This window comes from Chiloscyllium plagiosum, unplaced genomic scaffold, assembly GCF_037043375.1.
Source record: "Chiloscyllium plagiosum isolate Xiang-an unplaced genomic scaffold, Cpla_swu_hap1 HiC_scaffold_6, whole genome shotgun sequence".
Taxonomy (NCBI): Eukaryota; Metazoa; Chordata; class Chondrichthyes; order Orectolobiformes; family Hemiscylliidae; genus Chiloscyllium; species Chiloscyllium plagiosum.
The window spans coordinates 118,109,949-118,123,204 of NW_028270144.1; the positions used below are offsets into that span (position 1 = coordinate 118,109,949).

At 45.5% G+C, this 13,256-nt stretch overlaps 1 protein-coding gene across 11 annotated transcripts in view; it reads left to right on the forward strand.

Moving 5' to 3' along the window:
• Positions 1-13,256, forward strand: part of LOC122550924 (glycogenin-1-like) — a 110,149-nt gene that overhangs the window by 40,376 nt on the left and 56,517 nt on the right. For all 11 annotated transcript variants that reach the window (XM_043692389.2, XM_043692391.2, XM_043692394.2 and 8 more), the window contains exons 3-4: positions 11,367-11,541; positions 12,735-12,897. In XM_043692389.2, the coding sequence (XP_043548324.1) occupies positions 11,367-11,541; positions 12,735-12,897 (338 nt within the window). The remainder of the gene's footprint in view (positions 1-11,366; positions 11,542-12,734; positions 12,898-13,256) is intronic.

The following is a 13,256-nucleotide window of genomic DNA, read 5'->3' on the forward strand; positions in this document are numbered from 1 at the left end:
GATGTGTGTGTAGATGTGGTAGCCCTCAGATTAAACCACCATCAGGTGTGTGTGTAGGGGTATGGATGTGTGTGTAGATGTGGTAGCCCTCAGATTAAACCACCATCAGGTGTGTGTGTAGGGGTATGGATGTGTGTGTAGATGTGGTAGCCCTCAGATTAAACCACCATCAGGTGTGTGTGGGTGTGTGTGTGTGTGTGTAGATGTGGTAGCCCTCAGATTAAACCACCATCAGGTGTGTGTAGATGTGGTAGCCCTCAGATTAAACCACCATCAGGTGTGTGTGTAGGTGTGTGTGTGTGTGTAGGTGTGGTAGCCCTCAGATTAAACCACCATCAGGTGTGTGTGTAGGGGTATGGATGTGTGTGTAGATGTGGTAGCCCTCAGATTAAACCACCATCAGGTGTGTGTGTAGGGGTATGGATGTGTGTGTAGATGTGGTAGCCCTCAGATTAAACCACCATCAGGTGTGTGTGGGTGTGTGTGTGTGTGTAGATGTGGTAGCCCTCAGATTAAACCACCATCAGGTGTAGGTGTGTGTGTGTAGATGTGGTAGCCCTCAGATTAAACCACCATCAGGTGTGTGTAGGTGTGTGTGTGTGGGTGGGTGTGTGCGCGCGTAGTTGTGGTAGCCCTCAGATTAAACCACCATCAGATGTGTGTGTGTGTGTGTGTGTGTGTAGGTGTGGTAGCCCTCAGATTAAACCATCAGGTGTGTGTGTAGGGGTATGGATGTGTGTGTAGATGTGGTAGCCCTCAGATTAAACCACCATCAGATGTGTGTGTGTGTGTGTGTATAGGTGTGGTAGCCCTCAGATTAAACCACCATCAGGTGTGTGTGTGTGTGTGTGGGCAGGTGGGTGTGTGCGCGCGTAGTTGTGGTAGCCCTCAAATTAAACCACCATCAGGTGTGCGTGTGTGTGTGTGTGTAGGTGTGGTAGCCCTCAGATTAAACCACCATCAGGTGTGTGTGTGTGTGTTTCTGATGAGAGAACAGCTCTATGATTCATTAGGACTATGATGACTTTTTACCAGTTTTTAAAATTTCTTTTTAATGTTAAATCTGCTGTGTTGCAACATCCGGTCCAGTCTGTGAATTGCAGCATCATGAATTAAATAAAAGTCCTTTGAGAGAAACTGGTTAGCACTCAAGGAGAAACTATTTGTGGGAACCTTGATGAAGGTAGTTTACAACAAGAATCAGACTTCTCAAGTTTAAGGAAAGGAAAGTCAAGTGGTCTCTTGGTAGTACAGAGCATGTATGTTGCTGTAAAGAGAGACAGTGTTGCTGAAGCTTTGCATCTTGTATTGATCAGGTCAAATGACAAGAATGCCAAATTTCAAGTGATCACAACAACTTAGACTGTTTAGATTAGATTAGATTAGATTACTTACAGTGTGGAAACAGGCCCTTCGGCCGTTGTGGTTCTGTTCGCCGAGCTGGGAATTTGTGTTGCAGATGTTTCGTCCCCTGTCTAGGTGACATCCTCAGTGTTTGGGAGCCTCCTGGGAAGCGCTTCTGTGACCTTTCCTCCCTGGATGAGGGTGTGTGTGTGAGAATCATCCACAGATTCAATCAATAAGCATATCGACCTGGACCCAATATACCGACCACTGCAGCGGACACCTGGAACTGATAACCGGAAGCGGCAGATTCAAACCACTACAATGGCGGAGGAAAGATCACAGAAGCGCTTCACAGGAGGCTCCCAAGCACTGAGGATGTCACCGAGACAGGGGACGAAACGTCTGCAACACAAATTCCCAGCTCGGCGAACAGAACCACAACAACGAGCACTCGAGCTACAAATCTTTTCACAGACTTTGAACTTGGACTGTATTAAAATAAGCGTGTGTCTCCCTTTCAAGTGCTTTGTTATCACAACATGTTCCCAATTTATTTAATTTTTCTTTCTTGTTCATGGGACAGCACAGTGGCTCAGTGATTAGCAATGCTGCCTCATAGTGCAAGAGACCTGAGTTCAATTCCAGCCTCGGGTGAACGTCTTCTCATGAAGAGTTTGCACGTTCTCCATGTTTGTGTGGGTTTCCACTGGGTCAAGTCCAAATATGTGCAGGTTAGGTGGATTGGCCATGGGAAATCAGAGTTATAAAGTAACGAGATGGGTCTGAGCGGAATGCTCTTCAGACGATTGGTGTATAGGAGATGAGATTAGATTAGATTCCCTACAGTGTGGAAACAGGCCCTTCGGCCCAACAAGTCCACACCGACCCTCCAAAGAGTAACCCACCCAGTCCCTTAGAGTTCTTAGGGAGGTGGCTGAGGAAATAGCGGAGGCGTTGGTTGAGATCTTTCAAAAGTCACTGGAGTCAGGGAAAGTCCCGGATGATTGGAAGATCGCTGTTGTAACCCCCTTGTTCAAGAAAGGATCAAGACAAAAGATGGAAAATTATAGGCCAATTAGCCTAACCTCGGTTGTTGGTAAAATTCTAGAATCCATCGTTAAGGATGAGGTTTCTAAATTCTTGGAAGAGCAGGGTCGGATTAGAACAAGTCAACATGGATTTAGTAAGGGGAGGTCGTGCCTGACAAACCTGTTAGAATTCTTTGAAGAGGTGACAATTAGGTTAGACCAGGGAAACCCAGTGGATGTGGTCAATCTAGACTTCCAAAAGGCCTTTGATAAGGTGCCACACGGGAGGCTGCTGAGTAAGGTGAGGGCCCATGGTATTCAAGGTGAGCTACTGGCATGGATTGAGGTTTGGCTGTCTGACAGAAGGCAGAGAGTTGGAATAAAAGGTTCTTTTTCGGAATGGCAGCCGGTGACAAGCGGTATCCCGCAGGGTTCAGTGTTGGGGCCGCAGCTGTTCACGTTATATATTAATGATCTGGATAAAGGGACTGGGGGCATTCTAGCGATGATACGAAGTTAGTTGGACAGGCAGGTAGTACTGAGGAAGTGGGGAGGCTGCAGAAGGATCGAGACAGTTTGGGAGAGTGGTCCAGGAAATGGCTGATGGAATTCAATGCGAGCAAATGTGAGGTCTTGCACTTTGAAAAAAGAATACAAGCATGGACTACTTTCTAAACGGTGAGAAAATTCATAAAGCCAAAGTACAAAGGGATCTGGGAGTGCTAGTCAAGGATTCTCTAAAGGTAAACGTGCAGGTTGAATCCGTGATTAAGAAAGCGAATGCAATGTTGTCATTTATCTCAAGAGGGTTGAGATGTGCTACTGAGCCTTTATAAAGCCCTGGTTAGGCCCCATTTGGAGTACTTTATCCAGTTTTGGGCCCCACACCTCAGGAGGGACATACTGACACTGGAGCGTGTCCAGCGGAGATTCACACGGATGATCCCTGGAATGGCAGGTCTAACATACGAGGAATGGCTGAGGATCCTGGGATTGTATTCATTGGAGTTTAAAAGGTTAAGGGGAGATCTAGTAGAAACTTACAAGATAATACATGGCTTGGAAAGGGTGGATGCTAAGAAATTGTTTCCGTTAGGCGAGGAGACTAGCACCCGTGGGCACAGTCTTAGAATTAGAGGGGGTAAATTCAGAACAGAAATGCGGAGACATTTCTTCAGCCAGAGTGTGGTGGAATTCATTGCCGCGGAGTGCAGTGGAGGCCGGGATGCTAAATGTCTTCAAGGCCGAGATTGATAAATTCTTGATGTCACAAGGAATTAATGGCTACGGGGAGAATGCTGGTAAGTGGAGTAAATGCCCATCAGCCATGATGAAATGACGGAGTGGACTCGATGGGCCGAATGGCCTTACTTCCACTCCTATGTCTTATGGTCTTATCTCCCTCTGACTAATGCACCCAGCACTATGGGCAATTTAGCGTGACCAATTCACGTGATCTGCACATCTTTGGACTGTGATAGGAAACCAGAGCACCCGGAGGAAACCCACGCAGACGCAGGGAGAATGTGCAAACTCCACACAGGCAGTCGCCCGAGGCAGGAATTGAACCCGGGTCCCTTGTGCTGTGAGGCAACAGTGCTAACCACTGAGCTACCGTGCCACCCCCAGATGAGCTGAATGACCTGTTTCCATACTACAGAGGAACCTTGATTATCCGAACGAGATGGGTGGGCAGTATTTTGTTCGGATAACTGATTCATAGAGTAATAGAGATTTACAGCATGGAAACAGACCCTTCAGTCCAACCCGTCCATGCAGACCAGATATCCCAACCCAATCTAGTCCCACCTGCCAGCACCCGGCCCATATCCCTCCAAACCCTTCCTATTCATATACCCATCCAAATGCATCTTAAATGTTGCAATTGTACCAGCATCCACCACATCCTCTGGCAGCTCATTCCATACACGTACCACCCTCTGTGTGAAAAAGTTGCCCCTTAGGTCTTTTTTATATCTTTCCCCTCTCACCCTAAACCTATGCCCTCTAGTTCTGGACTCCCCGACCCCAGGGAAAAGACTTTGCCTATTTACCCTATCCATGCCCCTCATGATTTTATAAACCTCTATAAGGTCACCCCTTCAGCCCTTGACGCTCCAGGGAAAACAGCCCCAGCCTGTTCAGCCTCTCCCTGTAGCTCAGATCCTCCAACCCTTGCAAGATCCTTGTAAATATTTTCTGAACCCTTTCAAGTTTCACAACATCTTTCCGATAGGAAGGAGACCGGAATTGTACGCAATATTCCAACAGTGGCCCAACCGATGTCCTGTACAGCCGCAACATGACCTCCAACTCCTGTACTCAATACTCTGACCAATAAAAGAAAGCATACCAAACACCTTCTTCACTATCCTATCTACCTGCAACTCCACTTTCAAGGAGCTATGAACCTGCACTCCAAGGTCTCTTTGTTCAGCAACACTCCCTAGGACCTTACCATTAAGTGTATAAGGTAAAAACAATGACTGCAAATTCTGGAAACCAGAGTCTAGATTAGAGTGGTGCTGGAAAAACACAGCAGTTCAGGCAGCATCTGAAGAGCAGTAAAATCGACTTTTCGGGCAAAAGCTCTTCATCAGGAATTCCTAAAATGCAGCACCTCTCATTTATCTGAATTAAACTCCATCTGCCACTTCTCAGCCCATTGGTCCATCTGGTCCAGATCCTGTTGTAATCTGAGGTAACCCTCTTCACAGTCCACTACACCTCCAATTTTGGTGTAATCTGCAAATTTACCAACTCTACCTCTTCTGCTTGCATCCAAATCATTTATGTAAATGACAAAAAGTAGAGGACCCAGCACTGATCCTTGTGGCACTCCACTGGTCACAGGCCTCCAGTCTGAAAAACAACCCTCCACCACCACCCTCTGTCTTCTACCTTTGAGCCAGTTCTGTATCGAAATGGCTAGTTCTCCCTGTATTCCATAAGATCTAACCTTGCTAATCAGTGTCCCATGGGGAACCTTGTTGAACTCCTTACTGAAGTCCAATTAGATCACATCTACCGCTCTGCCCTCATCAATCTTCTTTGTTACTTCTTCAAAAAACTCAATCAAGTTTGTGAGACATGATTTCTCACGCACAAAGCCATGTTGACTATCCCGAATCAGTCCTTGCCTTTCCAAATGCACGTACATCCTATCCCTCAGGATTCCCTCCAACAACTTGCCCACCACCAAGGTCAGGCTCACCGGTCTATAGTTCCCTGGCTTGTTTTTACCGCCCTTCTTAAATACTGGCACTCCGTTTGCCAACCTCCAGTCTTCCGGAACCTCACCTGTAACTATCGATGATACAAATATCTCAGCTTCTCTAGCTTCCCACAGAGTTCTCGGGTACACCTGATCAGGTCCTGGGGATTTATCCACTTTTAACCGTTTCAAGACATCCAGCACTTCCTCCTCTGTAACCTGGACATTTTGCAAGATGTTACCATCTATTTCCTTACAGTCTATATCTTCCATATCCTTTTCCACAGTAAATACTGTCGCAAAACATTTATTTAGTATCTCCCCCATTTTCTGTGCCTCCACACAAAGGCCGCCTTGCTGATCTTTGAGGGGCCCTATTCTCTAGGAGAAAGTGACGACTGCAGATGCTGGAGACCAGAGTTGAAAAATGTGATGCTGGAAAAACACAGCAGGCCAGGCAGCATCCGAGGAGCAGGAGATACAGCCTTGGGCCCTATTCTCTCCCTAGTTACCCATTTGTCCTTAATATATTTGTAAAACCCTTTGGATTTTTCTTAATTCTATTTGCCAAAGCTATCTCACGCCCTCCTGATTTCCCTGTTAAGTATACTCCTACTTTCTTTATACTCTAAGGATTCACTCGATCTATCCTGTCTATACCTGACATATGCTTCCTTCTTTTTCTTAACCAAACCCTCAATTTCTTTAGTCCATCAGCATTCCCTATACCTACCAGCCTTCCCTTTCACCCTGACAGGAATATACTTTCTCTGGATTCTTGTTATCTCATTCCTGAAGGCTTCCCATTTTCCAGCCATCCCTTTACCTGCGAACATCTGCCTCCAATCAGCTCTCAAAGGTTTTTGCCTAATACCGTCAAAATTGGCCTTTCTCCAACTTAGAACTTCAACTTTAGATCTGGTCTATCCTTTTCCATTTATATTTTAAAATGACTGGAATTATGGTCGCTGGCCCCAAAGTGCTCCCCGACTGACACCTCAGTCACCTGCCCTGCCTTATTTCCCAAGAGTAGGTCAAGTTTTGCACCTTCTCTAGTAGGTACATCCACATACTGAATCAGAAAATTGTCTTGTACACACATTGAGAAATTCCTCTCCATCTAAACCTTTAACACTTTGGCAGTCCCAGTCGATGTTTGGAAAGTTAAAATCCCCGACCATAACTACCCTATTATTCTTACAGATAGCTGAGATCTCCTTACAAGTTTGTTTCTCAATTTCCCTATGACTATTGGCGGGTCTATAATACAATCCCAATAAGGTGATTATCCCTTTCTTATTTCTCAGTTCCACCCAAATAACTTCTCTGGATTCCGGGAATATCCTCCCTCAGCACAGCTGTAATGCTATCCCTTATCAAAAATGCCACTCCCCCTCCTCTCCTGCCTCCCTTTCTATCCTTCCTGTAGCACTTGTATCCTGGAACATTGAGCTGCCAGTCCTACCCATCCCTGAGCCATGTTTCCGTAATTGCTATGATATCCCAGTCCCATGTTCCTAACCATACCCTGAGTTCATCTGCCTTCCCTGTTAGGCCCCTTGCATTCAAATAAATGCAGTTTAATTTATTAGTCCTACCTTGTCTCTGCCTGCCCTGACTGTTTGACTCACTTCTGTTCTCAGCTGTACCCATCTCGGATCGATCTTTTTCCCCACTTTCTCCCTGGGTCCCACCCCCCCGACCTTACTAGTTTAAATCTTCCCAAGCAGTTCTAGCAAATTTCCCTGCCAGTATATGAGTCCCCTTCCAATTTAGGTGCAATCCGTCCTTCTTGTACAGGTCACTTCTACCCCAAAAGAGATTCCAATGATCCAAAAATGTGAATCCTTCTCCCATACACCAGCTCCTCAGCCATGCATTCATCTGCTCTATCCTCTTACTCCTGCCCTCACTAGCTCATAGCACTGGGTGTAATCCAGATATTACTACCCTTGAGGACCTCCTTTTTAAATTTCTGCCTAACTCTCTGTAATCTCCCTTCAGAATCTCAACCTTTTCTCTTCCTATGCCGTTGGTTCCAATGTGGACAATGACCTCCTGATGGCCCCTCTCCCCCGTGAGAACATTCTGCACCCTCTCTGAGACATCCTTGATCCTGGCACCAGGAAAACAACACACCATTCTGCTTTTTCTCTGCTGGCCACAGAAACGTCTGTCTGTATCTCTGACTACAGAATCCCCTAACACAATTGATGTCTTCAACGCCTCTCCTCTCAGACTCTGAAGTTTCCTTTTTCCTCGCTCTGCCTGCCTTGCTCCCTCTCTCTGTCTCAGGGTTTGTTTCTGAGCAGACACACGCTTGTGTGTAAGGGACCTGCAGCATTGCTGAAGCCTCCCCCCAAACTCAACCAGTTCAATGGTATTGAGACCCGAGCACTTGCGAAGTCTGCTCCCCATTCAGGAGACTGGGTAGCAGCAAACAGTGTTTGAGTCCTGCTCCCCTCCAAGCCTGTCCAACCCTGCCCCGCCCCCGTTTCCAGTCAGTCTCTGCCCTTGCCCACTGTCTGCTCTCAGCCAGACTGGACACCAACAGCAAGATTGCTGCCGCCTTTGACGGGGGTCATAATAGTACACACACACACACACACTCTTTTGACAAGTTCCACCTTTGCCCTGTACAGTGCAAAGTTGGAGCAATTATCTAAGGAAGTTGGGGGGGGGGGGCGGATTTAGGGTACACCCTGTGGAGAACTCCAGGGAAAGTGTGGGGAGAGGGCGGGAGGTCAGTCATTTGGCGACAGTGCCTGGATGTCCAGGACTGTTCTCGGCAGGCTTTCAGTGAGCCGAGTTCATTTTTAATCACTGTAAACAAAAGACACAATCAGTGTTGGAGACACCTCTTTGATGTAAAATTTCTATCAGGACCTTGAGATTTTCTTCAGATAATCTGAAATTCAGATAATTGATGTTCGGATAATCAAGGTTCCTCTGTATAGGGATTCTGTGATGTGAGCATAATTGGTTCGGCCAGCATTTGTTGGCCACTCTCAATTGCCCTTCAGAAGGTGGTGGTGAGCCACTCCCTTGAATTACTGCCTTCCATTTTATGTGAAAGCTGTGCTGTTAGGGAGCGAATTCCAGGATATTGACCCAGCCGCACTGAAGGAACAGCAATGTAGTTTACTTCACTTATACTGACAAATGTTTGAATCTCTGCCCATGTGCGTATATGTGGACTGCTGACATTTATTCTATGAGGTCCAAAAACAGATGTTTCTGGAAAAGCTCAGCGGAAAAGGCACCATTTGTGAAGAGAAATCAGAGTTAAGGTTTCAGGGTGAGTGATCCTCAAAACCTCTATGAAGCTGATCTCATTGCAATCTCCATAGTTAAACGTTTTTATCTTTGAAAATAATTTAGGGATTAGGCAACTCTTCAACCCCAGGGTGTCAATAATGTAGGGATTAGGCAACTCTTCAACCCCAGGGCGTCAATGTGGACTTCACCAGTTTCGTCATTTCCCCTTCCTCCACCTCACCCCAGCTCCAAACTTCCAGCTCAGCACTGTCCCCATGACTTGTCCTATCTTCCTTTCCACCTATCCACTCCACCCTCCTCCTTAACCTACCACCTTCATCCCCTCCCCCACTCACCTATTGTACTCTATGCTACTTTCTCCCCACCCCCACCCTCCTCTCATTTCTCTTTCCACCTTTCAGGCTCTCTGCCTGTATTCCTGATGAAGGACTTTTGCCCGAAACGTCGATTTTCCTGCTCCTCGGATGTTGCCTGAACTGCTGTGCTTTTCCAGCACCACTCTAATCTAAACTCTGGTTTCCAGCATCTGCAGTCATTATTTTTACCTATTAGGCATTTACAGTTATCTGTTTCAATTTGGAGGTTACGGGTTTAAGGTTTCAATTCTCCTTTTCTGCCCAGCAAGGCTCAGTGGGTCCTAACTCCAGTTTTAACATTGATTCCAATGCAAGTCAATGCTCCGCTTCAAGTCTTTTCACTTAAAATTGTGATTTTGCAGGAACAAATCCCCCAACTGTATATGAGGGCACCCTGAACTAAATGAGACAGACATTAAATAGCTGCTGGAAGTTAAAACAGGGATTACAGGAGGCACCATCAGCAGGAGCAGAACAGTAATCGAGCACAAGCTGTAATCTAGTGACCCAACATTTTCCCTGCTGGCTCAATGATAAGTCCAGGAAGGAATACCATCATAAAATGATAGAATCCCTACTCTGTGGATGGAGGCCATTTGGCCCGTCGAGTGCACAGCATCCCACCTGGACCATTGGCGAAATGTGTGCAGTGAATTGCAGCATACAGGACAACCCTGTTTCTTAGCACTAAATACTCTGCTTCTGCATATACTTGGCACAGAAGCCAGTCTCCATTTTGAACTGGGAAATGGTGTATTTGCATTGTGGGTCATCCTCAATTTCACACCCCATGAAACGCGTCTTATTGTTTCCTTAGACATTAATTCAGCGCACGGGAATTAAATGATTCCAGCTGTTTTAAAGATAATGTGCAGGGGTTCAAGCTCAAACAAAACAGACTGTTCGTGGTACAGGGAAGAGATGAGCAGAAATGGGTGCGGCAGCAAGAAAAGCAAAGCATGAAACTGCTTTCAAACTTAAAGTTGTAACACGTGCCAACATGGCAACTCACTGCGCTGGAGTGAGGGTGTTCAGTGTTAGTAGAAAACTGGGTGTGAAGGGTGTGAAAAGAACCTGCTTAAAGAACACACACAAAACTAAATGCACCATCAGAACAGGGAGCAAGCACTTATCGGAATGGGTCAGGAAAACTCAAATGGTTGAATCTTCAGAAATGCTATGTGAATGTGCTGTTGGGCCAGGTCCACCATTTCATACATTTCGACCTCTTGTCCATTTCATCTCCATAGCCCCTTGTGCTATTGGTAACCAGAAATCCATCCATCTCTACTTTAAGCATCAAATAATGTAAAAAAAAATACATTGACTTACACACTGGCTGTATTTTTTTTTAATTTTGTGCATATTATTATTTTGTTTCTCACTATTCTGGCATTGTGGACTCCAGCTGTTCAAGAAGGCAGCTCACTACCACCTTCTCAAGGGCAACTAGGGACGGGCAATAAATGCTGGCCCAGTCAGTGACACCCACATCCCACAAATGAATTTTAAAAAATTGTATTGCCTGTCATGGATTGAAACTGTACAAAATATTCACTAACACACCAGCTTTGGGAGGGAGATCTTGTAAAAGCATTGTGACAATTGATTCAAATGAACCTGAAGGTGAAGAATAAGATTGATGTTATCCTGAGTAAAGGAACAAGCCATGTTACAGATCTGAAAATTGATGGTTTAGACCCGCTGACCCAGTGGTGACCAGTTAGCAGGAGATGAGTAACATTATACTATGTCCAGCTCCCATATGAAGTGTTGACTTCCCTCCAGAACTGCTTCCAATTGTCCGTCCTCCCTAGGGTACTGGATCACTTCTGCGTAATGGTTCCCATCCTGAAATGTCTGGTATCTGCAGCAATGGATAAACATGCTGCAGCACAGAGTGGGAGTATATCCCATGGAGAGCAGCATGCAAAAAGTAGTGGGTACGCAAAACAGTGACGAAACCACTGTATAGCCTTGGACACAAACAATCTGCTTTGAACATTTCATGTTTTTCCCCTCCCGCCAACTACACACTTTGGTCAACCTGACTCCAAAGTCGATATTTACTTCTGTCCATGCTTTGCCATGTCTCCGGTCACTGACCTGCTTTGCTTTGTTTCCTCTTTGTACAAAATCCAGGCGTGTCCTTGAGCGTCTATTTGATGAGATCATAGAAGTTAATGTGCTGGACAGCGGTGACTCTGCCCACTTGGCCCTGTTGACAAGACCGGAACTTGGCATAACATTTACCAAAATACACTGCTGGTGCCTCACTCAGTATTCCAAGTGTGTGTTCATGGATGCAGATACTTTGGTGAGTTTGATTTTCCAAATACGGAGGATGAGATAAGTTTTTGGGTGGGCTGGGACAGCAGAAAAAGCCACAGCTTCTAATACTATGGGCTGGAAAATGGGATAAGAATCGAATGATAAATGCTTGATGACTGCTGTGGACACAATAGGCCGAAGGGTCTTTCCCCTGCTACAAAATCTCTGACTCTAAGAAATTTAGGATTTATGTGAAATGTACTTCGCCCTGAAGTTGGTGCTAGTATTGAGAAGCTGGAGTTGAGGTAAACAAATGTGGAATGTGAACATTGTTGTGAAAGGAGAAAAACTCCAACAAACAGAGTGAGTGGTCAGGTGGTAGTAAACTGTGTGGATCACTGAGTGAGCTATAAATCCTCTTGTGTTCCCTCCTGTTCACCATTCCCTTAGGAGCAGTGCAGCTGAGGCGAGACTCTCTTTCAGTGACTCTGGGAATTGTCCTGTTTCTGCAGGCTAATGAGGCATGAGATTTGGAATACAGCCACAGACTCCTGAGGTTCACTCTTGAAGCGTCCCTGATTGATTTTCCAAATTCTCCAGGCAGACTGCACAGTTTGCGTTGGAGATCTCCCACTGGGCCCAATATTTGTGATGTCCTTCGGTTGTTGAGGGGATGGGTGCAGGGACTCTGGTTTGCCTGGAGTGTTGTATGGGCCTCTCATTGTTTGTCCAACTTAGAATGCCCTTCCTTGCTCTGCCCCAAGGGGATGAATTATCTTTAATCCACTTCACATACACAGTAACTCTTCCAATTCAGAAGCCGAATGATCATGGACTCTAAATGCCTGGTTATCTTTGAGTGCCAAATTACATTTTAGTATAAACTCTGGGAACAGAAACATGGAATTTGCAATATTTGAACAAGTAAAACAAGTTTTGCTTGAATATTTTACCACCATTTTAAACTTCAGAGAAATACTTACATCTTTAATGTTTGTTTCAAACCGTTGCAGTTCTGCATTCTGATATCATTGTAAAATCCAGCAAACCACAAAATCTAGAAATGAAATGCTCCCAAGCATTCTGGACTGGAGAGGTTACAGTGCGAGGTTTAAACCACTACAGTTATTGCATTATACAGTTTCAAATTAGTCACTTTTTTAAGTATCTAAACAGGAATGTCTACCTCAAAGCATTGTGCCTGCCTTTTCTCTGTGTGTTTTTTATGTCATTTTATAGGTGTGTAGTAACATCGATGACCTCTTTGAAAGGGAGGAGCTCTCTGCTGCCCCAGATCCTGGCTGGCCAGACTGCTTCAATACTGGAGTGTTTGTATACAGGCCTTCCCTCGAAACCTACAATCAGTTACTCAAGTTTGCCACTGAGAAAGGTAGCTTTGACGGTAGGTCTGATCACTGTCTTGCTCATCCAGGCAACTTGCCACTGGCCAAAGGGAAAGGATGTAAAGTGAAGGCTCCAGTCTGGCTGGTGTAGAGCGAGGTACTGGGCCACATTGTACGTGAGCAATCCCAGTGATGCTAACGTGCTCATCATTGTAATGGCAGTGAATTGGGCAGTAACCTTTTTAGTTCACTAAAACATGAAAATATATACCTCACCATTACCATTTTTTTTGTTCCTCTGCTAATGGGGCATTGCATCCTTCCCTGAGAGGATCTGTATGAAATTCAATGCCCTGTACAGATTTGCCAATTATACTCACCTGCTAATTCCTAAGCAAACTCCATGTCCACTTCCATC